This window comes from Plecotus auritus (assembly GCF_963455305.1).
Source record: "Plecotus auritus genome assembly, chromosome: 8".
Lineage (NCBI taxonomy): Eukaryota > Metazoa > Chordata > Mammalia > Chiroptera > Vespertilionidae > Plecotus > Plecotus auritus.
In genome coordinates, this window is record NC_137782.1 from 687488 (window position 1) to 713209 (window position 25722).

At 60.6% G+C, this 25722-nt stretch overlaps 1 protein-coding gene across 8 annotated transcripts in view; it reads left to right on the forward strand.

Annotated features, from left to right (window-relative positions):
• The window catches only part of OSBPL1A (oxysterol binding protein like 1A), a 122875-nt gene that overhangs the window by 66992 nt on the left and 30161 nt on the right, over nucleotides 1-25722 (forward strand). For 5 of the 8 annotated variants that reach the window (XM_080686800.1, XM_080686799.1, XM_080686802.1 and 2 more), the window contains 2 exons: nucleotides 12244-12403; nucleotides 24252-24408. In XM_080686800.1, the coding sequence (XP_080542926.1) occupies nucleotides 12244-12403; nucleotides 24252-24408 (317 nt within the window). Of the gene's footprint in view, nucleotides 1-6105; nucleotides 6436-12243; nucleotides 12404-24251; nucleotides 24409-25722 lie in introns of those variants that run through there. The other 3 variants (XM_080686805.1, XM_080686806.1, XM_080686804.1) reach the window with 2 other exon arrangements.

A 25722-nucleotide genomic window follows, 5' to 3' on the forward strand; every position in this document is an offset into this window, starting at 1 on the left:
TGGGGATGGAGCCCACAACCGGGCCTGTGCTCTTGACCAGAATCGAACCTGGGACCCCTCAGTCCGTAGGCCGACGCTCCATCCACTGAGCCGCACCGGCCAGGGCGAGATTTATATTTTGTGAAGACAAGCACAGGCTGTCACAACAAGAACGCGTGCCTGCGGGGGTGTGTGCGCTCACAGAGCTTCCGGGAGGGGGCTCAGCTCAGCGGTGCTTCCGGCTGGGGTGGCTCACGCCCACGGGCGGTCTCGGGCCCCGGGGAGGGCACTCCTGGCCGTGACTGGCGAGGCCGGGACACCCGCTTTCCGGTGTCGGTGCTGTCCTCCCACAGAGTTTGTGATTCCAGCCTGTGGTCCTCCTCCCCCCCCCCCCCCACCCCTAGCTCGAGACTGAGAGCTCTGATCAAAATAGAATCAACGTCAGAACCGTGAACGCGAAGATGGTCCATCTGGGCTCCGCGCTCAGCAGCAGGAGGATATTCCCGGGGCCGGGTGGAGGCGTCAGGAAAGGGGGCTTGGAGTCTGTTGTGCGGGGCGGGCGGCGGGGGGGGGGGATCGCAGCGCGGAGAGAGACGTGCGCACACGAGTCTGAGCCACGGAAGGACGCCGGGTTGGCGCTGGGCCTGGTGCACGAGGTGGTCCCGCAGGGTTGCCATGGCGCCGAGAGGTCCTGTTGTCTGGGGGCCGCCGCCCTCCTCACGCCGGCGTACGTCGCGCCCGGGGCTCCTCACAGCTCGGTGGCTGGTCGTGTGTTGGCTTCTATGACTTTGGCCGGCACTGGTCCCGCGCACACAGCGCGTTTGCTGTAAGCAGTCCGTCCCCCGTCACCTACGCCCGCAGCAGCTGCGTCCCTCGTGTTTGCCTCGGCTCCTCATGGCACCATCTCCCGTGTTTGCTTCAACCTCACCTTGTTATCTGCAGTCACGTGCTGTGCAGACTCATAGCCCACGTGTGTGTAGGCGGTACCACAGAGCCCACGTGTGTGTAGGCGGTACCACAGAGCCCACGTGTGTGTAGGCGGTACCACAGAGCCCACGTGTGTAGTAGGCGGTACCACAGAGCCCACGTGTGTGGAAGGCGGTACCACAGAGCCCACGTGTGTGTAGGCGGTACCACAGAGCCCAGGTGTGTGTAGGCGGTACCACAGAGCCCAGGTGTGTGTAGGCGGTACCACAGAGCCCAGGTGTGTGTAGGCGGTACCACAGAGCCCACGTGTGTGTAGGCGGTACCACAGAGCCCACGTGTGTGGAAGGCGGTACCACAGAGCCCACGTGTGTGTAGGCGGTACCACAGAGCCCACGTGTGTAGTAGGCGGTACCACAGAGCCCACGTGTGTGGAAGGCGGTACCACAGAGCCCACGTGTGTGTAGGCGGTACCACAGAGCCCAGGTGTGTGTAGGCGGTACCACAGAGCCCAGGTGTGTGTAGGCGGTACCACAGAGCCCAGGTGTGTGTAGGCGGTACCACAGAGCCCACGTGTGTGTAGGCGGTACCACAGAGCCCACGTGTGTGGAAGGCGGTACCACAGAGCCCACGTGTGTGGTAGGCGGTACCACAGAGCCCACGTGTGTGGTAGGCGGTACCACAGAGCCCACGTGTGTGGTAGGCGGTACCACAGAGCCCAGGTGTGTGTAGGCGGTACCACAGAGCCCACGTGTGTGGAAGGCGGTACCACAGAGCCCACGTGTGTGGTAGGCGGTACCACAGAGCCCACGTGTGTGGTAGGCGGTACCACAGAGCCCAGGTGTGTGTAGGCGGTACCACAGAGCCCACGTGTGTGGAAGGCGGTACCACAGAGCCCGTGTGTGTGTAGGCGGTACCACAGAGCCCGTGTGTGTGTAGGCGGTACCACAGAGCCCACGTGTGTGGTAGGCGGTACCACAGAGCCCAGGTGTGTGGTAGGCGGTACCACAGAGCCCGTGTGTGGTAGGCGGTACCACAGAGCCCGTGTGTGGAAGGCGGTACCACAGAGCCCGTGTGTGGAAGGCGGTACCACAGAGCCCAGGTGTGTGGTAGGCGGTACCACAGAGCCCACGTGTGTGGAAGGCGGTACCACAGAGCCCGTGTGTGTGTAGGCGGTACCACAGAGCCCGTGTGTGGTAGGCGGTACCACAGAGCCCGTGTGTGGAAGGCGGTACCACAGAGCCCGTGTGTGGAAGGCGGTACCACAGAGCCCAGGTGTGTGGTAGGCGGTACCACAGAGCCCGTGTGTGGAAGGCGGTACCACAGAGCCCAGGTGTGTGGTAGGCGGTACCACAGAGCCCACGTGTGTGGTAGGCGGTACCACAGAGCCCACGTGTGTGGAAGGCGGTACCACAGAGCCCGTGTGTGTGTAGGCGGTACCACAGAGCCCGTGTGTGGTAGGCGGTACCACAGAGCCCACGTGTGTGGAAGGCGGTACCACAGAGCCCGTGTGTGTGTAGGCGGTACCACAGAGCCCGTGTGTGGTAGGCGGTACCACAGAGCCCGTGTGTGTGTAGGCGGTACCACAGAGCCCACGTGTGTGGTAGGCGGTACCACAGAGCCCACGTGTGTGGAAGGCGGTACCACAGAGCCCGTGTGTGTGTAGGCGGTACCACAGAGCCCGTGTGTGGTAGGCGGTACCACAGAGCCCACGTGTGTGGAAGGCGGTACCACAGAGCCCACGTGTGTGTAGGCGGTACCACAGAGCCCAGGTGTGTGTAGGCGGTACCACAGAGCCCAGGTGTGTGTAGGCGGTACCACAGAGCCCAGGTGTGTGTAGGCGGTACCACAGAGCCCACGTGTGTGTAGGCGGTACCACAGAGCCCACGTGTGTGGAAGGCGGTACCACAGAGCCCGTGTGTGGTAGGCGGTACCACAGAGCCCGTGTGTGGAAGGCGGTACCACAGAGCCCAGGTGTGTGTAGGCGGTACCACAGAGCCCAGGTGTGTGTAGGCGGTACCACAGAGCCCAGGTGTGGAAGGCGGTACCACAGAGCCCAGGTGTGTGTAGGCGGTACCACAGAGCCCAGGTGTGTGTAGGCGGTACCACAGAGCCCAGGTGTGTGTAGGCGGTACCACAGAGCCCGTGTGTGGAAGGCGGTACCACAGAGCCCAGGTGTGTGGTAGGCGGTACCACAGAGCCCGTGTGTGGAAGGCGGTACCACAGAGCCCAGGTGTGTATAGGCGGTACCACAGAGCCCGTGTGTGTGTAGGCGGTACCACAGAGCCCACGTGTGTGTAGGCGGTACCACAGAGCCCACGTGTGTGTGTGTAGGCGGTACCACAGAGCCCAGGTGTGTGTAGGCTGTACCACAGAGCCCACGTGTATGTGTGTAGGCGGTACCACAGAGCCCAGGTGTGTGCAGGCTGACCCATGTAGGTGTGCTCACACAGGCCGCAGCGCCTAGGGGTGCATTGCTGAGAACGTGTGTGCTGCTGGGTGGCTCGGGGCAGCAGTACGGATCCTCTGAAGAGCATCAGCCTTTGGAAGAAGTCAGACACAGAGAGCCCACCCCCAGGTCCCATGCTTGCCCTTTAGGACAGACGGCCCTCTCTCCTGGGGACAGATCAGGGCAGCGGCTGCGGGGTGGGGGTGCTGGGAGAGGGACGCGAAGGGACACGGCAGACTTAGGCAGAGGGGACTGGAGATGCGCTGATTCGTGCAGGACAGTGGTCGGCAAACCGCGGCTCGCGAGCCACAGGCGGCTCGTTGGCCCCTTGAGTGTGGCTCTTCCACAAAATACCACGGCCTGGTGAGTCTGTTTTGAAGAAGTGGTGTTAGAAGACGTTTACGTTTAAAAAATGTGGCTCTCCAAAGAAATTTCCATCGTGGTCCTGTTGGTATTTGGCTCTGTGGACGAATGAGTTTGCCGACCGCTGGTGCAGGGACGCCAGCTGCAGGGGTTACACATCCGTGAAGATTCACTGAACGGCGCACGTAACATGGAGGTGTTAATTGTGATGTAAACAACCTCCCGTTTCTTTAAAACGTTGGAGTTGGGAGGCTTCCCTGGGGTTTTACTTTTCTCCACAGAAATATCCACGACAGAGCCGAGGACCCCTGGGAATGGGGTGTGGTTAGCGGGTGATTAACCGTCTGCTTCTGAAGGTATTGTGCTCCTCCTCCGTGGCACGGAGCCGGTCCCGGGGGGGGCGGGGGGGGCAGATGGCAGCGGTCACATACCCCGACAAGGAACTTCACCTCCAGGTTCACACGCCGTAGACGCCCGTGTGCGTGATCCTGTAAGAGGAGGCTCTTCCGAGGCACACGCTCAGCCACCAGGGCGAGGCGAGGCGAGGCGAGGCCAGACGGGGTGCCACACCGAACCTCGGACCTCGGCCTGGGCTCCCACCGCGGCTGGAGGCCAGCGCCCTGCGGGGTCAGAGGAGAAGGGGGCGTGCAGGAGGTGCGGCCGCCGACACAGCCTCGCTTTCGGCGCCTCGCCAGCGCCCTTCCGGGTTCGATGCGAAGTTTTGGCAAACATCTGATCATGCAAACGTCGGCTCCTAAATAGACAGATTGAGTTCTGATTCCTCTGCTAACCTTTGGCAAGTAACACACTTGATATGACGTTCAGCTTGTGCAGAGACGTGTGTCCCTCCTGGGGCTGCTAGGAGGGCGCACCGGCCTGCCAGTGCGACAGGGTGCCTTGTACACTCACGGCGACGCGTGCACTCGGTCAGTCGTAGACGTGGAAATAGCCCTGTGTACCCAGAACCAGCGTCCTGTACACATCCTTGTGCGGTGCAGTCCTTTCCTTGCCAAATAGACTCGCACTGAAGTTGGAGGTGCGTTTGCTCAGGGTCCTGCGCGATGAAATTATTTCCCTTCTTGGTGAACTTGGAGGTGCTTGTTCGAGCTGGTTGAGGGTCTCACTTTAAAAAGTTGTTTTGCGTTGCCTCTACCTGCCCTGCTTCTCTGCACCTTGATGTTCATTCATTTGAAAATGTCATTTCGTACTCCCCCCCCACCCCAGGCAGTTCCAGGCACCATCCCTCACGGTGGGAAGGACAGTCGCGAATGACTATTGGATGGGGAGTTAAAGAGACGTGATAAAAAACAGACCTGTAAGAATTTCAGAATCTTGATTAAATTGGTTGGTTTAGAATTTTACCATTCTGATGTAGCCAAAAGTGATTTATTGCCTCACGTGGCAGTTTAACATTCAGGTCTCTAACTTACCTTTTGACACTTTTAATACATTACAATCTCCAGGCGTCCTCAAACTACGGCCCGCGGGCCACAGGCGGCCCGCCGAGGACATGGATCCGGCCCGCTGGGTGCCGCTGCCTGTCCTGCTTAGCAGCCGACGCGTCCCGGGCCCGCAGTGCGCATAGGAATGTGTTCATAGTTTTTTTTTTTAAACTATAGTCCGGCCCTCCCACGGTCTGAGGGACAGTGAACTGGCCCCCTGTTTAAAAAGTTTGAGGACCCCTGATTCTAGACGCTTACGCATTGGAAATGATCCATGGAGGTGCATGGTGCTTTTAGGAATATACACCTGTGAAGGGCTGTTTCTGGAGTGTAACAGGCGTGTAGATTTGGACATTTAACTTACTGTCGGCGTTCCTCGTGTGCGTGTCCTAGCCGGCAGTTACCGCGATCTCTTGCTCATGATCTGGAAGCGGCAGGCCCGTTCACGGGACACGGCTGCGGGGTGCGTGTGTGTGGAGTGACGGTCAGTAGCTTACGTGGACGTGAGCAGTACTTTCGTTTCAAAAGACATTTCTCTTTTCTGCCTTTTTTTTTTTTTTTTTAAGAAGCGTGAAACCTAAACTTACTTATTATGTTGTTTCTCTGGTACTCGTCTCCCGTTGACTGTATCGTCGTGAGGCGGTTTTCAGATCCGTCTGATGGATAAGCATCAGGCGGTCTGGTTTATGTTGGTTCCTCCAAGTACCACTTCCCCCTCCTTCCAGCGCCCTTTATTTTCCAGCTGTTTCTCCGCTGCCTGTGTACGGCTCCGTCCTGGATTCAGGCGTATCCGCTTACCCCCTGGTCCTTACTGGGTCTGAGTGTCTGAAGATAACCTTGGAGTCACCACCGGGTCACCAGCAGCCGTTGAGTTTAACAAGCTCCCTGGGGGCCCGTTACTCAGAGCCTGTCAGCGAGTCGGCACCGACACGGCCTGGTCTCGTGGGCAGGGCCTCGGGCGGAGGGGACCCGGAGCTCCCGGCGGATTGCCTTTCCCGTGGTGGGGCCGGATCGAGGACTGGGCAGGGCCAGTTAGCGGGGTCAGGAGCCAGCGGCCCTGCTGGGCGACCAGGCTAGTGCTCGGCTGCGGGGGGGCGGGGAGGGGGGGCTTGGGAGTGACCTCGTTTTCATCTCAGGGCAGCTCTCCGTCCTGTGTAACCCGAAGAGACGGGCTTCCTGTTACATGGCAGGCAGGGGCCGTGGGCCGGTGGCCTCATTGTCTGTTTCCTTTCTCCGTGTTTCTCACATGCACCGCGGCTGAAGGAGCGATGAGGTCAGGTAAGAATCCGGGGGTAACTGGATACGCCTGAATCCAGGACGGAACCCGGTACACGGGCACCTGAGAAATAGCTGGAAAATAAAGGGGGCGGGGCTGAAAGAGGTGGTAGTGATGCTTGGAAGAATCAATATAAACCCGGAATACTTGATGCTTGTTTTGTCTGACTGACTTAGAAACAACCTTCCTCTAGTTAGAGGGCTCTCCCTGCCCACCTGCCCTCCTGAGCAGTTAGAGGACCTCCCTGTCCACCTGAGCAGTTAGAGGACCTCCCTGCCCACCTGAGCAGTTAGAGGGCCCTCCCTGCCCACCTGAGCAGTTAGAGGGCTCTCCCTGCCCTCCTGAGCAGTTAGAGGGCTCTCCCTGCCCTCCTGAGCAGTTAGAGGGCTCTCCCTGCCCTCCTGAGCAGTTAGAGGGCTCTCCCTGCCCACCTGAGCAGTTAGAGGACCCTCCCTGCCCACCTGAGCAGTTAGAGGGCTCTCCCTGCCCACCTGAGCAGTTAGAGGGCTCTCCCTGCCCACCTGAGCAGTTAGAGGGCTCTCCCTGCCCACCAGCCCTCCTGAGCAGTTAGAGGACCTCCCTGCCCACCTGAGCAGTTAGAGGACCTCCCTGCCCTCCTGAGCAGTTAGAGGGCTCTCCCTGCCCTCCTGAGCAGTTAGAGGGCTCTCCCTGCCCTCCTGAGCAGTTAGAGGGCTCTCCCTGCCCTCCTGAGCAGTTAGAGGACCTCCCTGTCCACCTGAGCAGTTAGAGGACCTCCCTGCCCTCCTGAGCAGTTAGAGGACCTCCCTGCCCACCTGAGCAGTTAGAGGGCTCTCCCTGCCCACCTGCCCTCCTGAGCAGTTAGAGGGCTCTCCCTGCCCACCTGAGCAGTTAGAGGACCTCCCTGCCCACCTGCCCACCTGAGCAGTTAGAGGACCTCCCTGCCCTCCTGAGCAGTTAGAGGACCTCCCTGTCCACCTGAGCAGTTAGAGGGCTCTCCCTGCCCACCTGAGCAGTTAGAGGACCTCCCTGCCCACCTGAGCAGTTAGAGGGCTCTCCCTGCCCACCTGCCCACCTGAGCAGTTAGAGGACCTCCCTGCCCACCTGAGCAGTTAGAGGACCTCCCTGCCCACCTGAGCAGTTAGAGGGCTCTCCCTGCCCACCTGAGCAGTTAGAGGACCTCCCTGCCCACCTGAGCAGTTAGAGGGCTCTCCCTGCCCACCTGCCCACCTGAGCAGTTAGAGGGCTCTCCCTGCCCACCTGAGCAGTTAGAGGACCTCCCTGTCCACCTGAGCAGTTAGAGGACCTCCCTGTCCACCTGAGCAGTTAGAGGACCTCCCTGCCCACCTGCCCCCCTGAGCAGTTAGAGGGCTCTCCCTGCCCACCTGCCCCCCTGAGCAGTTAGAGGGCTCTCCCTGCCCACCTGCCCTCCTGAGCAGTTAGAGGGCTCTCCCTGCCCACCTGAGCAGTTAGAGGGCCCTCCCTGCCCACCTGCCCACCTGAGCAGTTAGAGGGCCCTCCCTGCCCACCTGAGCAGTTAGAGGACCCTCCCTGCCCACCTGAGCAGTTAGAGGGCTCTCCCTGCCCACCTGAGCAGTTAGAGGGCCCTCCCTGCCCACCTGAGCAGTTAGAGGACCTCCCTGCCCACCTGAGCAGTTAGAGGACCTCCCTGCCCACCTGAGCAGTTAGAGGGCTCTCCCTGCCCACCTGAGCAGTTAGAGGGCTCTCCCTGCCCACCTGAGCAGTTAGAGGGCTCTCCCTGCCCACCTGAGCAGTTAGAGGACCCTCCCTGCCCACCTGAGCAGTTAGAGGACCTCCCTGCCCACCTGAGCAGTTAGAGGGCTCTCCCTGCCCACCTGAGCAGTTAGAGGACCCTCCCTGCCCACCTGAGCAGTTAGAGGGCTCTCCCTGCCCACCTGAGCAGTTAGAGGGCCCTCCCTGCCCACCTGAGCAGTTAGAGGACCTCCCTGCCCACCTGAGCAGTTAGAGGACCTCCCTGCCCACCTGAGCAGTTAGAGGGCTCTCCCTGCCCACCTGAGCAGTTAGAGGGCTCTCCCTGCCCTCCTGAGCAGTTAGAGGACCTCCCTGCCCACCTGCCCTCCTGAGTCTGTGCCCACACCCTTCCCTCTCCCCTGCTGCTAAGGACGCCGTTTTGTGCCCTTAGCAAAGGCCGGCTGCACACGGGGGGGTGAGACCTCCAGCCCCCCATGGCAGGAGCTCCCCCCTCGCTCCTGCATCGGTCACCCCTCCCTGCGGAGTCTCCCCACAGTGGAAACACGTGGTTGTTGCCGCAGTAAAGCCTCTGCCCTCCCCCCGCCCCCCCCCCCCCCCCAGCCGCTGCCTCCGTTTCCTCCTCCCCTGCCAGCGAGGCTCCCAGGGACGGCCTCCCGCCCTCCAGCTTCCTTCTCTTACTTTCTGACCCACCGCAGCCGCTCTTTGCCTGGGACGTCTGCTCCGCACGCCCCCCGCGGACCCCTCACCGAACCCCAGTCTCTCAGGTCCCGCGTCGTGCGTCTGTCACTGAACCCGAGTCTCTCAGGTCCCGCGTCCTGCGTCTGTCACTGGCGTCGGGCCTGTCGATCCCTCTTCCTCCCGTTGCTCCTCCTCGAACCTCCCAGGCCCACTCGCCTGCGCTCTGTCCTCTCTCCTCTCCGACCCCGTCGCTGGCACTTTCTCGCTTCTCCCGTCAGGAGGAAATCGGCGCCTGGGTTTGGGCCACCTGGCGTCTCTCCGGAAGTCCGATGGCATCTCACACGTCCTGTTTATGAGCGTGTCCTGGCTGCCGTCCCTCCCGCGTCGTCACCGTGTTAGCTCATGAGTGACGGCTCTGTCTGCGGCGGCCCAGGCCGAACCCCGGGGTCACCCTCGGCGCCTCTCCTCCCGCACCCACCGTCAGCCTGCCCGGGCCTCGGCCTGCCTGCAGCACACCCAGACCTGGCCCCTCGCACCTCGCGGCTCTGGCCCGTCCCCCTGGGGGCTGCAGGGTCCTCGTAAGGAATCTTTTTTTCCCCAATTTTTTTATTGGTTTCAGAGAGGAAGAGAGGGAGAGAGAGAGAGAAACATCAGTGATGAGAGAGAACCATGGATCGGCTGCCTCCTGCACGCCCCCCATGGGGGATCCAGCCCACAACCCGGGCCTGTGCCCCGACCGGGAATCGAACTGTGACCTCCTGGTTTATAGGTGGACGCTCAGTCGCTGAGCCACGCTGTCTGGGCGGGATCTTTTTTCATTCTACTCCTGACCTCCCCGCAGGTTTCTTGTGCATCATGCCAGCCAGAGAGATGAGAGCGTAAACCGAATGGTATCCCTGCCTGCTCACCCTCGGGAGCCCCTCAGCACAGAGCCCCCCCAGCCTCGCTTCTAAACGCACAGGTTAGAAACCAGGCAAGAACGAGCTAGTGCGAGGACCCAGCCTTCTCTCCCTGCCCTCGCCCCTCCCCTCCCCCAAGGACAGCTGAGGACAGGTGTCCAGGAGGCAGAGGGGAAGGGCGGGTTTTAGATGGATGAGGGCTGCGTGGGATTTTGGAAAAGATTTTGTTGAGGCGACGCGATCCTTTGGGGCCTCGATCACGTATGTGGCCGCTTCTCCGCCGTCGGCTGGATGCAGTGAGGCGTGGAGATGCTTGTGTTGGCTAACGGGAGGGAGGAGCTGTGTGATCTTACACTGAGAGGCACATGTCAGCAACACGTGTGCATCTTGATGTTTGAGAAGCTGAAATGGTGAAGCTGAAGGGCGAGCGGGCGGCGGGGGGCGGGGGGGCTGGCTCCTCGCGGAGGGCGGGGGGGGGGGGGGCTGGCTCCTCCCGCGGGGGCGGTGCTGGTCTGCAAGTAGAACAGCTGGTAGCGCTTCCTTCACAGAAAGGACCGTTTTGGACATGGTGCTCCATTTGGCAGTTTTTTAAAATAGGTATTTGCATTATGTAACCCTGGAATGGAGCAAGAACAGTTAAGTTGACTCCAGCCATAGGAAAGGTGTCTGTGCTTCAGAGATAAAGATTAGATAAGGACATTCGCAAGTCTTTTGCAATTTATTTTTTAAAGACTTTTTAAAATGGATTTTTAGAGAGAGAAGGAGGGAGAGGGAGAGAGAGAAACACGGATATGAGAACAGAACATTGATGGGCGGCCTCCTGCACGCCCCCCACCCCCCGACTGGGGGCCGAGGCTGCAACCTGGGCCCGAGCCCTGAACGGGAATCGAACCAGCAGCCCTTTCCGCGCTCGGGACGATGCCCCACCCACTGGGCCACACCAGCCAGGCCAGGCTTTTGCAGTTTCTTAAGAATTGTAATTCCGTAAGGGTTCCTTTCTTTCCAAGTGTGGCCTGTCTTCTCTGCTCATTTCTTACCATTTATTGGTGTTTTTCCTGGTGATAACCTCATTTATAATAATAAAGCGATTCTCATGAAGGTGCCTGAGGACTGGAGGATTCCCCGGATAATAAAGGTTTAACCTTGCCTGGCTAGCGTGGCTCAGTGGTCAGTGTCGACCTCTGAACCAGGAGGTCCTGGGTTCGATTCCCGGTCAGGGCACAGGCCCGGGTTGCGGCTCCATCCCCAGGGTGGGGCGTGCAGGAGGCAGCCGATCCATGGTTCTCTCTCATCATTGATGTTTCTATCTCTCCCTTCTTCTCTGAAATCAATGAAAATACATTTAAAAGAAAATTTGTTAAAAAAAAAAAAAAAAGGAAGTTGGAAGGTTCTGAGTGGGAGAAGGCTGCCAGGGGTCCTCAAACTTTTTAAACGGGGGCCAGTTCCCTGTCCCTCAGACCGTGGGAGGGCCGAACTATAGTTTAAAAACAAACAAACTATGAACCAATTCCTATGCGCACTGCGGGCCCGGGACGCGTCGGCTGCTAAGCAGGACAGGCAGCGGCCCCCGGCGGGCCGGATCCATGTCCTCGGCGGGCCGCATGTGGCCCGCGGGCCGTCGTTTGAGGACGCCTGGTAGACTATCAGACGCCAGCGAGCCCTCTCAGTTCCCGGGTGAGGGGCTCGGCCATAGGAGCTTCTCGGCGCCCCGGTGGGCAACGGGAGACCCCACGTGTGGTCCCGCCCGAGTGCCAGGTGGCGGCTGGAGGTTGGCGGGGTTGCGGATCCGCTGGATTTGCAGCGACCTGAGACGGAAGCGCAGAAACGGGCGGGCGCCGTCGGCCCAGTCCAGCCGCTGCTGCTGGGGCGGCAGCTCCCTCTCAGGAGGTCGCGTGGACGGGAGGGTCCTGTCCTGGAATCGGGGGAGGGGGCGCTGCCTGCAGGGGTGGGACGGGAGGCGGCGCTGCCTTCTTGTACTTGACCGTTTCCTAGGGTCCTAAGTTCAGGGTGAGAGGAAATCAGCACCAGAACCTGGGATTTTTAAAGTGAAAATTAAGTTTTCGTTGCCTGCCCCTTCCTTCCTTCGCGGGGCGTGCCAGCGATGGTGGCGTGCACTGAGGGTCCGGAGCGGCTCCCGTCGTCACCTGGGATGGTTTCAGGTCTTTATTTTGTTCAAACACTTACTGATGGTTTTTTATCCCCCCCCCTCCCCACCCCCCCACCCCCCCCCGGCCCCAACCCGGCTTCTTAATGTCACGGTGATGCGGGGAGACGCTCTGTTTCTGCGGAGGCTGCGTGCTTCCTGCCCGGCTGATGCTCTCGCACGAGGACCCCGTCCTTGGAGCTGGTGGTCGGGCGGCTCTGATCCCCCTTCATTCGCTGGGCGAAGGCCGGGAGGAGCGGAACTCGCCGAGCGGTTTTCTCACTCACCCGTGTGCGCAGGGCAGGACTTTCCGTTTCCGACGTGCCATCGGCTGGAGCAAAAGCACGTGAGTGAGTCTGTCTCCTGCTTCCTTCCAGGTGAGGAACTGGAGGTTGGAGCAGGAGCAGGAGAAAACCAAGATCCTGTCCGAGGCCCTGGAGGCGCTGGCCACGGAGCACCATGAACTAGAGCAGTCGCTGGTGGCCGGCTCCCCGCCCAGCGCCCTCAGCGAGGACGAGTTCTACGATGCGCTGTCAGGTGGGTCGGAGCCCGGGACGCAGAGCCCGCCCCCGAGGGTGGCCGTCGCCCCGAGTCTCCGGGTTGGACAGGCAGACGGGTCACTCCCTGCGTGTCACGTGTGTGGTCGGCAGGAGCCCGTCGTTGCGGGGGTGGGGGGGAGTCACCGCTGGCTCCCTGCACGGGCGGCGTGGCCGGCTGGGGATGGAGGCCCTTGAACCCACATGAATCCCGGATCCCTTAGTCAGTGGCCATCGAGGACTCCTGGTGCCGGGGCGGGCGGAGTGTGTAAGGAGAGATGGCAGCTCGTGTCCTCGAGGAGCTCTGGTTCTGTGTTAGGGGTGCGATTCGGGAATGAGTTATTAACGGTGAACTTTTTGCGTTCCTTATGGTTCTAGGGGCCTCATCTACAGCATATAAACATATACACGGAGTGGCCAGATTATCATGATCTCTGAATGCTTAATAATCTGGTCCCAGCCTTGTTCAGCCACGCACCCCCTCAGCATCTCTACATCCTGATGCCCCTCCCCCGTGACATAGAATTCTTCCTATTCAAACAGTGAACCCCTCTTCACGCAGAGGAAGCCTAAAAGGCCATGAACTTGGTCTAAACAAGCTTCCCAAGAACATGGCGTCCACGAAAGAGAAGAATACAGGAACGAAAGGACAGTGGACGTCCTGAGGAGACATCACTAAGAAATTGTTAAAAAATAATATGAAGTGACATGAAAAAATAGCAGTTTCAAAATGTATAACAGAGAACTGAAATGCATAAAGATGCCACAATCTATATTGATATGCTGTAGATGAGGCCCCTAGAACCGTAAGAAATGCAGAGTTCACCGTTAATAACTCATTCTCGAATTGCCCCCCTTAAAAGTCTAACTGCCCCCCTGAGGGATGTGTGCCCACGTGGGGACCCCTGCCCAGGAGGAAAAGATACAAAGAAGTAACGTGGTGACAGGAAATACGTCACGTGCCAGAGTGAGGGCGGCCCTGGTGTCGCGGGAGCAGAGGTGGTGTTTCACGTTGCCCGGAGACACGTGGCAAGCTCATCAGCGTGCGGGGACCCTGAGGGGGACCCTGAGCATGAGCCTGGGGGGACCCTGAGTGGGATCGGGACCTCGCGCCTGGGTGAGCGTGCCTCTGTGCGAGCACACGGTGTAGAATCATTTCTCCGGCCCGTGGGCCCTCTTGATGATTTAAAAACTAGAGGTCCGGTGCATGGCATGCGTGCACTCAGGGTGGGGGCGTCCCTGAGGCCGGCCTGCGCCCTCTTGCCGTCGGACATCCTCGTGGGGAGCGGGCCTCAGCGTCCGTCGGACATCCTCGTGGGGAGCGGGCCTCAGCGTCCGTCAGACATCCTCGTGGGGAGCGGGCCTCAGCGTCCGTCAGACATCCTCGTGGGGAGCGGGCCTCAGCGTCCGTCAGACATCCTTTGAGCTGCCACGGAGGTGGGAGACACACACCACTGCGCTCGCCAGCCATGAGCCCAGATCCTCGCTGGGCGGAGCTCCCCCTGTGGGCGCGCACTGACCACCAGGGGCAGCTCCTGGGTTGAGCGTCTGCCCCCTGGTGGTCAGTGCGCGTCATAGCGACCGGTCGTTCCGCCGTTCGGTCGATTGCATGTGAGCCTTCTATTGTGGAGGAGGATTGTGTTTTCAGCGTGCTCAGTGACTGAGTCCCCCAGGGCGGTGACGTTTCACTGTGTAAGGGGACTTAGAGGAGGCGAATTAACGAGGCCTCACACCTGTCCTGTGTGTGCGTGTGCGTGTGCGTCTTGGTGTGTGCATGTGTGCATGCGTGTCTCTGTGTGCATGTGTCTCTGTGTGCATGTGCGTGTCTGTGTGTGTCTGTGTGTGCATGTGCGTGTGCCTGCGTGTGTGTGTAAGGAATGGGGACGTGGTTCTGTCGGTGAAACTTCGGGCATCACCGTCAGCCCCCCTGAGACACGGGCGAAGGCACGAACCAGCTCTGGGAGACTCCGTTCTGCCTGCGAGGAACGCAGGGGTGTGTGCGGGAGCCGCGCTGGGGAGGGGGCCCCTGTGTTCCTGGGTCTGCGTTCCTTTCAGTTTCTCCTCCCACAGCTCCCCTCCTCCTCAAGCTCAGAGCATCTCTAGGGCCGCCTGCCCGGGGCCCCCCCTCCCCGCAGAACAGAGCCCCTTCCTCCCTTTGTGCTCCCTCAGGCGCCCCCTGAGCCCTCCCTGCCTGTGCTGGCCCCTCTGGCGGTGGGACTGCACCCCCCGCTCCCTGCCGTGCTCAGCTCTCGGGTGGTTGGGCCAGGTGGCTGAGCCCGTGTCGCTGATCCTCCTGTGCCCCCTGGGAATGTCCTGGGGTTTAATCAAAGCACGAGAGCCCTCCTGCCTGCCGGTTTCCTACAATCTGCACACGCCACGCTCGCTGCCCGCGGGAGAGGGGATGTGACGGAGGAGTGAGCGGGGATGAGTGTTTAAAAAACATGTTTGTATTGGCTTCAGAGAGGAAGGGAGAGGGAGAGAGAGAGAGAAACATCAGTGAGGGGAGAGAATCACGGACCAGCTGCCTCCTGCACGCCCCACACTGGGGATAGAGCCCACAACCCGGGCCTGTGCCCTGACCGGGAATCGAACCGTGACCTCCTGGTTCATAGGCGACGCTCACCCCTGAGCCACGCCGGGTGGGCTGGGGTGAGAGTGTTAATGATAGAACTGTCCTCCAGGAGCTGACGACCGAGGAGGAGCTGTGAGCCGGAGCGCGCAGAGGGTGGCTGCAGGAGTGGGAGCGTGGGGAGGGTCACGGCTGGCGAGCCTCTGGTCACCCCTCGGGCAGGGCCTCAGCCCTCCAGGCGGGGCACACGCCCTAAGACTAACATCCTGCGCGCCCCCAAGCACACGCTTCGCCAGCCTGACAGGACAGCACGTAGACTGATCCACGCACCCGGGACGGCTGTGTGCGTGTTGGCTGCTGTTCCTTTGACAGCCGACGGGAGGCGTGCCCGACGGATCGTGCGTGTTTTCAAAGGGCCCGTGGCACGCCTGGGAACCGCTGTTCTAAGGAATCGCTTTTGAAACCTTTAGAAACAAAAGCAACGAGGTCATTTGTTCCCGGTGAGACGGCGCGTGGCCGTTCCTCGTTGGTACCGTGTGCGAGCGCAGGTCACGGAGTGCCGGCCTTTTTAGTGTCACGGCTCCACACGTGTGTCCTCCCTGCGCTCACTTCCCTCGGGGAGCGTGGCCGGCTCCGGCCCAGGGGCGCCTGTCTTGCTGGTTTTCCTCCTCGCGATGTGCCGGTCCGCGTGTGTGTGCACGGTGCCTGTGACCCGAGAGCGCGGGCTGGCAGAGCGCATCAGGTGCGTCATGAGGTTGAGACCAGGGCGGCGCTTCCCAGCAGCCTGCAAAGGTCTGTGTGCATGTCTTTTTTAAAGTTTATCTTTGCTGTTGAGTGTGTTACAGATGTTCCCTCCTTGTCCCCTGTGCCCCCCCCACCCAGTCCCCCCCCCCCCAGGCCTTCACCACCCGCGCCCGTGTCCGTGGGTCATGCACACGTGCATGCGAGGTCTCTGGTTGATGTCTCCCCTTCCCTCTGAGATTCGTCCGTCCGTCCCAGTATCCCTGCCTCAGGTCTGTTTCCGTCGTCAGCTCAGTTGATTCCCCAGGTGCGTGAGGTCACGTGACGCTGTCTTTCTCTGACTGGCTAGTGTCACTTAGCACAACACCCTCCAGGTCCCTCACGCGGTCTCAGAGCGCAAGAGATGTGCTTTTCACTGCTGCGTCGTGTCCCGTGTGTGGCTGCACCACGTCTGCGGAGGGGCACGTGGGCGGCCTCCAGATCGCAGCTGCTGCTCATTGTGCTGCTACGAACACAGGGGTGCATGTACCCTCTCTGGTTGGTGCTTCGGGTTGCTTGGGGTCTAGTCCTAGAAGTGGGATCCCTGGGTCAAACGGGAGCTCCATTTTTATTTTTTGAGGAAACTCCACACTGTTCTCCACAGTGGCTGCACCGGTCTGCATTCCCACCAGCAGTGCACGAGGGTTCCTTTTTCTCCACATCTCAGGGCCTGTGTGTGTCGGGGCCTGTGTCTGTCCTGTGTCTGTCAGGCCTGTGTCTGTCCTGTGTCGGGGTCTGTGTCTGTCCTGTGTCGGGGCCTGTGTCTGTCGGGGTCTGTGTCTGTCCTGTGTCAGGGCCTGTGTCTGTAGGGGTCTGTGTCGGGGTCTGTGTCTGTCGGGGGCTGTGTCTGTCGGGGTCTGTGTCGGGGCCTGTGTCTGTCGGGGCCTGTATTGGTCCTGTGTCTGTCCTGTGTCTGTCGGGGTCTGTGTCTGTCCTGTGTCGGGGCCTGTGTCTGTAGGGGTCTGTGTCGGGGTCTGTGTCTGTCGGGGGCTGTGTCTGTCGGGGTCTGTGTCGGGGCCTGTGTCTGTCGGGGTCTGTGTCGGGGCCTGTGTCTGTCGGGACCTGTGTCGGTCCTGTGTCTGTCCTGTGTCTGTCGGGGCCTGTGTCTGTCGGGGCCTGTATTGGTCCTGTGTCTGTCCTGTGTCTGTCGGGGTCTGTGTCGGTCCTGCGTCGGGCCTGTAAAAGCACTGGTAACACCGGGAGAAGTGGAGACACGCGTGCTGGCAGTGCACGCAGGAGATGGAGGAGGGACCCGTGGGCAGTGGGAGGGACAGCACGGGTGCCCGCTCCCGCCGTGCCCCGCACCCTCTCCGCTGTGTCTGCGTCCGCAATGGCCGCGCACCCCTCCGGGGCCGTTTCCGGGCGGACCGGCCGGTGTTGGTGGTTGCCCGCGCTGGGCATTCCCTGCTCTCGCTCCGCCCAGCCGCACGCGTGTTCCCTCGGGCAGAGTCCCGTGTGGCGACGTTAGCATTCCCTTCCTGCCCGGCCCGGCCCGGTAGCTGGTTGGTGTGACGCGCAGCCAGCTAAGTGGGACAGGACGTGACTAACAAACGCCTTCGAGACGTGAAGATGGCACAGCGCTCTGGAGAAGGCCCGGGGTGACCCGCATCCTCAATCTAAAGCGTGTTTGCAGTGTGACCCGAGATGACTCCTGCGGCACGTATGTGCCAGGCGCACACGGAGGGCGTGGTTTATCCTTTAGGTGTGGGGTTGACCTGGGCCACCATCCTTACTAAAATGATTGTATGTCCGGCTGGCGTGGCTCAGTGGTTGAGCATGACCCATGAACCAGGAGGTCAGGGTTCGATTCCCAGTCAGGGCACGTGCCCATGTGTGGGCTTGATCCCCAGGAGGGGGCGGGCAGGAGGCGGCTGATCAGTGGTTCTCTCTCATCATGGATGTCTCTCTCTCTCCTCCCTTTCTCTCTCTGAAACCAATTGAAAATATACTAAAAAAAGGATAAAATGATGAACTTTATAACTGCCCTTTCTCTTGATAAAAAATGGTAATTAAAACACAGAAAGGAGCTGACGTCGACCGGGGACGTCACTCGGAGGGCAGGCGGGAATGCGGCCGAGTCTGCTTCAGGCGTGTGCCTCTCCCCCGTGGATGGTGCCCCGCCCCCCCCCCCCCCGCCCCCCATCCTGAGTGTCCGTCCACAGGTGATTTCGGTCGGGCCGTTTAACTTATTCCTCGGTGCCTTCACATTTGTGAGTCGTTGTGGGGTCTGTGCACGCACAGTACCGAGCGCTGCCTGAACGTTAGGCACTGTGTTTGAAGCTGGGCTCACTCGGGTGACTGGACACTTTTAGAGCACGCCCAGCGTCCAGGAACCGTACGGACACGTGGCGGCGTTACATGGCGCGTGTGCGGCCACTTCCTGTGACCCGGCCTTCCACAGGCTCGGCTGGTTCCCGAAGGTCAGATTAGAAACACACACACGTCAGGACAACCTGTCAGACTCGCTGCCGTGCCCCCCCCGCCCCCCCCGGCCTCTTCTCTGCCTTTTCCCGGGGGGAGAACCCAGAACAGGAGGTGGAGGCACCGAGCCTCCGAATTCACAGGCTCTCAGCCTGTCCGGGAGGCGTGGTTGACAGACGGGGAGCTGTGCATGGGGAATGCACACGTTGACAAGCTCGTGTTCAGTCGTGTTGGCCGGTCACAGTCGCCGCTGTTGGCTCCGTCGGGTTGGATGGGGGAGAGGTTGCTGTCAGTCCGAAGTGTGTTCAGAGTGAAGATCTGGCCCGGCCGGCGCGGCTCGGTGGCTGCACGTCGACCTATGACTCAGGCGGCCTATTCCCGGTCGGGGCACAGGCCTGGGCGGCTGCTCCATCCCCGTTGGGGCGTGTGCAGGGGGCAGCCGATCAACAATGCTCGCCCATCATCAGCGTTTCTCTCTCTGCCTCTCCCTTCTTCTTTGAGATCAATAAAAACATTAAAAAAAATAAGATAAAAAACTAACCTCTTAAAAAAAATACAGACCTGTGCCATTAGAAATTGGTGAGGTTAAAATAAACTTTTTATTAATACTCGTGTTCTATTTATTTCCTTGGAGGTTAACATCTTTTGTTTTTTTAAACTACGGTTCACAGTCACTGCGATTCTGCGCTGGTTTTGGGGGTGCGGACTAGTGGTTATTGAGTCAGACACTTCACCAAGGATCCGCCCCCACCCCCCCCACCGCCCGGCACCACATAGAATTAGAGAGTATGATTGATCCCACGGCCTGTGCTGAACTTCACGTCCTGAGATGATCTTGTAACTACCCATCTGTACTAGACGGTTTTTTCTTGTTGTTTATGTTTTTATTTTATTTATTTATTTACTTATTCATTTTTTTAAATATATTTTATTGATATTTCACAGAGAGGAAGGGAGAGGGACAGAGAGCTAGAAACATCGATGAGAGAGAAACATCGATCAGCTGCCTCCTGCACACCCCCCACTGGGGATGTGCCCACAACCAAGGTACATGCCCTTGACCGGAATCGAACCCGGGACCCTTCAGTCCGCAGGCCGACGCTCTATCCACTGAGCCACACCCGTTTCGGCTGTTGTTTATGTTTTTATTGATTTCAGAGAGGAAGAGAGAGAGAGGAAGAGGAAGAGAAAGAGCACCTCGTTCGCCCTTGAAGCCTGAGTTTGGGGCCTCGTACTCTGTCGGAGCACCTGTGCCCCAGCGGGAGGCAGCGGACACTCCCCAGGATGTGGCTCCCACCAGGGCATGGGCCCTGCTCAGGAGTGCGGGACGGGGTGCCGTCGGCCCGTGTGGGGCTCACCGTTGAGGGCAAAATGGAAAGCCTGGAGCTGTGGGGTTGAAGGCCATTCAGAGGCGCTGAGCCCCGTTGCTGACGCGGCACCAGGCGACTTGGAAACGACGCCGTGGGCAGGCCTGGCCTTCGGCAGCCTCCGCGGCCGCGGCCCCGGGTCCCCAGGGGAGTGTGTGATGGCATCTGTGGAGAGCGCCGTCTTCCGGGGAAGCGGCTCTCCGTGCAGGGCAGCCGTGTGGCGGGCTGGGACGGCTGGGAGTACGGACGGCTCCCTCAGCCTGTCCACGGGTGCGTACCGGACCCTGTCCGCTCACAGCGTCAGAAGCGGCGAGCGTCTGCTCTCGGGTGAGCCGGGCTCCACCTCCCGTCACGGTGCCTTTGCCTCTGAGGCCGCAGGACGCCCGTGCGTGGGGGACCGACCCTCGCGGGTGACCGCCTCGGGGCAAGGTCTGGCATGGCTCAGGCCAGCTCCCTCCCTCCTTCGGCCGCAGCCGCCCGGGTGCTCCCTCATCCTGTGTGGCCAGCGTCACGGCCGGCTCGGCTTCCCCTCCATCCGGCCGCCTTGCCGCCACCCCCACGCTCGCTCCTGCTCCGTGTCGCTCGGCCGTCATCACCGCCCTTCCTGGCACCCGTCCTTCGCTGTGAGATCGGCCGGCCCCACCCTGGCGGCCCGCTGCCCCCCCCCCCCCCCCAGGCGTCTGTTACACACCTGGAAGCATTGTTGCCCCCGGTGTTCACAGCGTCCGCCTCTGCTGGCCTGTGACCCCAGCCTGCCCTGCCCCGGGCCAGGAGGGCCGGGGTGGGGCTGAGTCACGGCCCGGCTTGGGAAGGACATTGGACTTTGCAGCGTGGAGGTGATGGGTGCCGGTTGGCAGAGACCTTTGAGGGGTAGGGCGGGTCGGCCTGACTATTAAAGAGGAAGGAAGCCTGGGCAGGGAGAGGTGGTGGCCAGGGAGGAGAGGAGAGAAGGACCGAGGGAGCGACGGGGGGGGTGTGCGCCGCTCCAGGAGAGCGAGGTCATTTCCGCGTCAGACGGCGTGTCCCTGTGGGTGAGCGCGTGGCCCCACGTGGGGGGAGGCGGTGTGTCCCTGTGGGTGAGCGCGTGGCCCCACGTGGGGGAGGGGCACCTCCTTGGGGGTAGTCACTGAGGTGAAGGCTTGTTGAGAGACGTCTGTCTGCTCCGTGGCTGCCCTGGCCGCTCTGCCTCCTGTGGGGTCCACTCTGCACCTGCTTCTTGTTAAGTTTCTGTTGAAATGCAAAGGCCCTGTCTTGTGGGACCCTGAGCCAGGGCTGAGGTGATGCACCGGGGCTGCAGGCAGGAGGCAGAGGAGAGCCAGGTGCCATCGCCAGGGGCCCATCCATCGCCGGGTCCCCATCCATCGCCGGGTCCCCATCCATCGCCGGGTCCCCATCCATCGCCAGGGGCCCATCCATCGCCGAGTCCCCGTCCATCGCCGGGTCCCCGTCCATCGCCGGGTCCCCGTCCATCGCCGGGTCCCCGTCCATCGCCGGGTCCCCGTCCATCGCCGGGTCCCCGTCCATCGCCGGGTCCCCGTCCATCGCCAGGGGCCCGTCCATCGCGGGGTCCCCGTCCATCGCCGGGTCCCCGTCCATTGCCAGGTCCCCATCCATCGCCGGGTGTTTGCCTGCCCTAGGTCGGCCGCACAGCGCCATCTCTGTACCAGCTCTTCCTCGGGGCGAGGCCCCCAGCTACGTGTGCTGTGTAGCTAAAGGGGGGGGGGCGGAGTTTCCCCTGAGCCCGAGGGGTCTCTCTCCATCGCCTTCAGCTCAAAACAGTCCACCTGCTGACGCGGCACATCTCGGGGAGGCCCACACCCGTCGGTGACACCCCCGTTACACAGCGGTAACGCCCTCAGATAGTGCTGAGCGGTTCCGACGGGATCGTTCTGTTGGACTCTTTAAATTTTTCACGTGAATCAAATGTGACAACGCGGAGGTGACAGCCCCTCCCCCGACCCCAAGACCCCCCCTCCCCCGGCATCGCCGCCTCAGGTGTGGCTCACACGGCTCCTGCCCTCTCACCTACGGAGCTGATGGCCTCGGGGAGCCTCCTCGGCCTTCCCGACGCTCTCCCCCGGCCTGTCCCCTCCGGTCTCGGATTGTCCCCGTGGCCCAGACGGGCGTTCTCCGAGGAGCGTGCAAGGATCGCCGGCTCGTACTTAGGTGGTGAGGTGGTGTCGGTGGGTTTGGTCTTAGCGTTACGTTAGGAGCGTTTTCTCTATCTCGTGAACCCGTTTTGGGCGATGTAACCTCCGCACCTGCTGCTCCACGCGCGGCAGACTGTCCCGTGTGGGCTTCACGGCTTGTCGTACTCCCAGCAAAGCGTGGTGACTGACAGAATGACCGTGAAAAATACCTCTTCGGCGTATCCTTACGGCACCTGTCTGGTGTAAGACACGGGACAGACAAAGCCCTCTCTCCGGTCTGGCCGTGTCGTGGTGACAGACAGCAGCGCACCGTGGACGGCACTGTCCTCCTGTGAGGACCTCGCACCGTCCGAGTCCGGCGTCCACGCTCGGGGCGTGTGGCCGACCGTGCTGGTCCGCGGGGACCAAGGAGGCTGACGCACAGAAAGAAGGCTCCGCGGCTGGCTGAGCGCGTGCGGGGCAGAGGGGAGCACTGAAACAACGGTTTCCTGGACATCTTGGCGGCGACACGTCAAGGACACGCACGGAAACGCGTCGAAGGGAGTTCGCCTGAAGTGCCTGGGAGCTGGGCGACTGGGGCCGGGACAGCTGAGTGGGGGGCGACCTCCAGGGAAGGTCGATGCGACCTTGAGTTTGCGTTTTATAAACACTGAGGGCCCGTGACTTTGAGCTGAAATGTAGGAGGTTAAACAAGGAGTCAGACACGTAGGCTCACACACATCCTGTTCGTCCGGCTCAGAAACCAGGCGCCGTGAGCATTCTCGCTACCCCGTCACGTGCCTGAGAGCGACGCGGTCCTGCCCAGGACAATGGGTCCTGATTCCCGAGCAGGCGGATGGCTCCACGCTGAACACACAGCCCAGTGGGGACGTGGCATTTTCTTTTTTAAAAAATATATTTTATTGATATTTTACAGAGAGGAAGGGAGAGGGACAGAGAGTTAGAAACATCGATGGAGAGAAACATCCATCAGCTGCCTCCTGCACACCTCCTACTGGGGATGTGCCCGCAACCAAGGTCCATGCCCCTGACCGGAATCGAACCTGGGACCCTTCAGTCCGCAGGCTGACGCTCTATCCAGTGAGCCACACCGGTCAGGGCAGGACGTGGCATTTTCACCCTAAAAACGCCTGCCCGGGAACTGGGGTTTGTCTGGACACGCCTGGCTTCAGCGCTGGAGGCTTTAAGTAAAGTCCCTCTTAGTGGGCCCTGGTCAGTGTGGCTCCGCTGGCTGAGCGTCAGGGCCACATGCCTGGGTTGTGGGCTCGATCCTTGGCAGGCGGTGTGCAGGCGGCAGCCGATGGATGTTTCTCTCTCTCCCTTCCTCTCCCTAAAAGTCATAAACTATTCTTAAAAAAAAACAAAAAAAAACAAAACAAAAAACTAGCCTGGCTGTGCGGCTCAGGGGTTGAGCGTCGACCTAGGAACCAGGAGGTCGCAGTTGGATTCCCTGTCAGGGCACGTGCCCGGGTTGTGGGCTCCGTCCTCAGTAGGGGGTAGGGGAGTGCAGGAGGCAGCCGATGGATGATTGATTCTCTCTCATCATTAATGTCTCCCTCCCTCTTCCTTCCTCTCTGAAATCAACAAGAATGCATTTTTAAAGAAGTAATACCGCCCTAACTGGTTTGGCTCTGGATAGAGCGTCGGCCTGCGGACTCAAGGCTCCCAGGTTCGATTCCGGTCAAGGGCATGTACCTTGGTTGCGGGCACGTACCCGGTGGGGAGTGTGCAGGAGGCAGCTGATCGATGTTTCTCTCTCATCGATGTTTCTAACTCTCTATCCTTCTCCCTCTCCCTTCCTCTCTGTAAAAAAATCAATAAAATATATTAAAAAAAAAAGAAGTAATACCACAGCAGAGAAGTATTTATTTTTTCAATGTATTTTTTAAAAATATATTTTATTGATTTTTTTACAGAGAGGAAGGGAGAGGGAGGAGGATAGAGAGTTAGAAACATCGATGAGAGAGAAACATCCATCAGCTGCCTCCTGCACACCCCCCACTGGGGATGTGCCCGCAACCAAGGTCCATGCCCTTGACCGGAATCGAACCCGGGACCCTTCAGTCTGCAGGTGGACGCTCTATCCACTGGGCCAGACAGGTCAGGGCCAGAAAAGTATCTTTTAAAGTCTTTGGAGTCGCCTGTGCGCTGTGTCTGTCGGGTCCGTGTCGTTACTGCTTCTCACAGCTCAGCTACTCGAACGAACGTTTTCTTTACCACGAACTTTAAAAACGGGTGCTTTTTTGTAAGCGGTGCCTACGATGCTGTGCGAGGGAAGATGAAAGCAGAAATGTGGGGGGAGCTGCTGGGCTCGGCCCTCCGTGGAAACCTCTCCGAGGGCACAAACCCGTGTCACCGGGCGTCGGTGTAAGCCCGCGTCTGTCCCATAACCCCCTCCGGCGGGCGTGCCGGGGGCGCGGGCTCTGGGATCCCGGGAGGTGGCTCCGGGCGGTGGCGAAGGACAAGGGCTGCTTGGGTTTCACGGCGGATCCTCAGGGGAGGTGCACGGGCGCGGTCACCGAAGCCAGTTCCAGCCCCTGACATGAACCTGCTCTGCCACAGATTCCGAGTCCGAGCGGTCCCTGAGCCGGCTGGAGGCGGTGACCTCGCGCTCCCGTGAAGAGGAAGGGCAGCGTCGGATCCCCGGAGAACGCAGGATGTCGGAGGGGCAGGACTGCGGCGGGGGCGACGCGCTCTCCAACGGCATCAAGAAGCACAGGTAGGGACCTCGGGCCGCCCTGGTGCCGACCTGACGGTCACTGCATCTGCGCCTCCTCCCCGGCTCCGTGCTGGCTGCGCTGTGGCTGAGGCCTCCGAGAAGCAGGGCCGGTCAGCGTGTGTCCACTTACAGGAGACAGCATGCGGCCGGAGCGCGGAGCGGGGCTTCGCATCGGCTCGGGGGAACGTGAATCTTTCGTTGGCCGCGCGCAGAGCTGTGGGGACCTGCCAGGCTGGCTCCTGGCTCCGGGGCGTCCTGCATCTTTTATGACTGCCGCCCGCGCTGCCTGGTTTCCAGTCATTCGATCCCCGGTTGGTCTCGGGCAGGATGGACGCGCTGTCGCCTGCCCGTTGGTCCCGTTTAGCTACATCTTCGCAAAGGCCTTTGCTGAGAGCCGGCGGGGTAGGTCGAGCACGTCCACTCCGCGCTGCCTCAGAGCATTCGTGCCTTCTTACCCCCGGGATGATTCCGTCCAGGAGACGGTCCCCACGTAGCGAGACCCAACGGACGCCGGAGCTCTCCGGTTCCAGCCCGCGCGTGCCCGCCCGCCCGCGGAGGCGCCGGGCGCGGTGCACGGGGAAGCCGCTCAGCACGTTCCGGGGGACGTAGGCCGTCCTCGGAAACACGCTCTTGGAGGAAGGGGGATGAGAGGTCAGGTTCTGAAGGCGGTTTCCGTGGGCTGTTTGCAGAAAGCGTCACGTTATCCCCTTTTCTGCGCCGCGGTTCCGGCCAACGTCGGCCTCCGTTATGGTTCTGCCGGACACGAGCCCGCGGATCGCTTCTGATTCACGTGGGTTTGCCTCTTGTTAACAAAATGTCTCACTTTGTACTTGTTTGGACAAGATCAGGGGGTTTTAGGTAACAGACCAGATACAAGCAGTTCCTCCTGCCCAGGAAGAGGCCTCGCCCATAAGCACCCGACGGGCGACGGGTGGCGCGGTTGTCTTTTCTGGTTGAGTTCAGAGAGGAAGGGAGAGGGCCAGAGACGGCAATGCTGAGAGAATCACTGCCTCCCGCACGCCCCCTGCTGGGATCGAGCCCGCAGGACGCGGGGGACCTCCTGGTGCTGGGCCAGCCCCCGGAGCCACACCAGCCGGGAGGAGGAGTTTCATTTCACTTGCTTTTTTTTCTAAAGTTCTTCTCTAACCAGAGGCAGCAGATGCCACACGTAACTCACGAGTTGCATCCCAGAGCCGGAAAGTAGGTGGTGTGTCCAGCGTTACCTGTCCCCTCTGGCCCGTGAATTGCATCACGAGTAATTTGTGTTTACGATGGGCGGTTACTAATAGTGAGTCATTTGAATTAATAATGGTG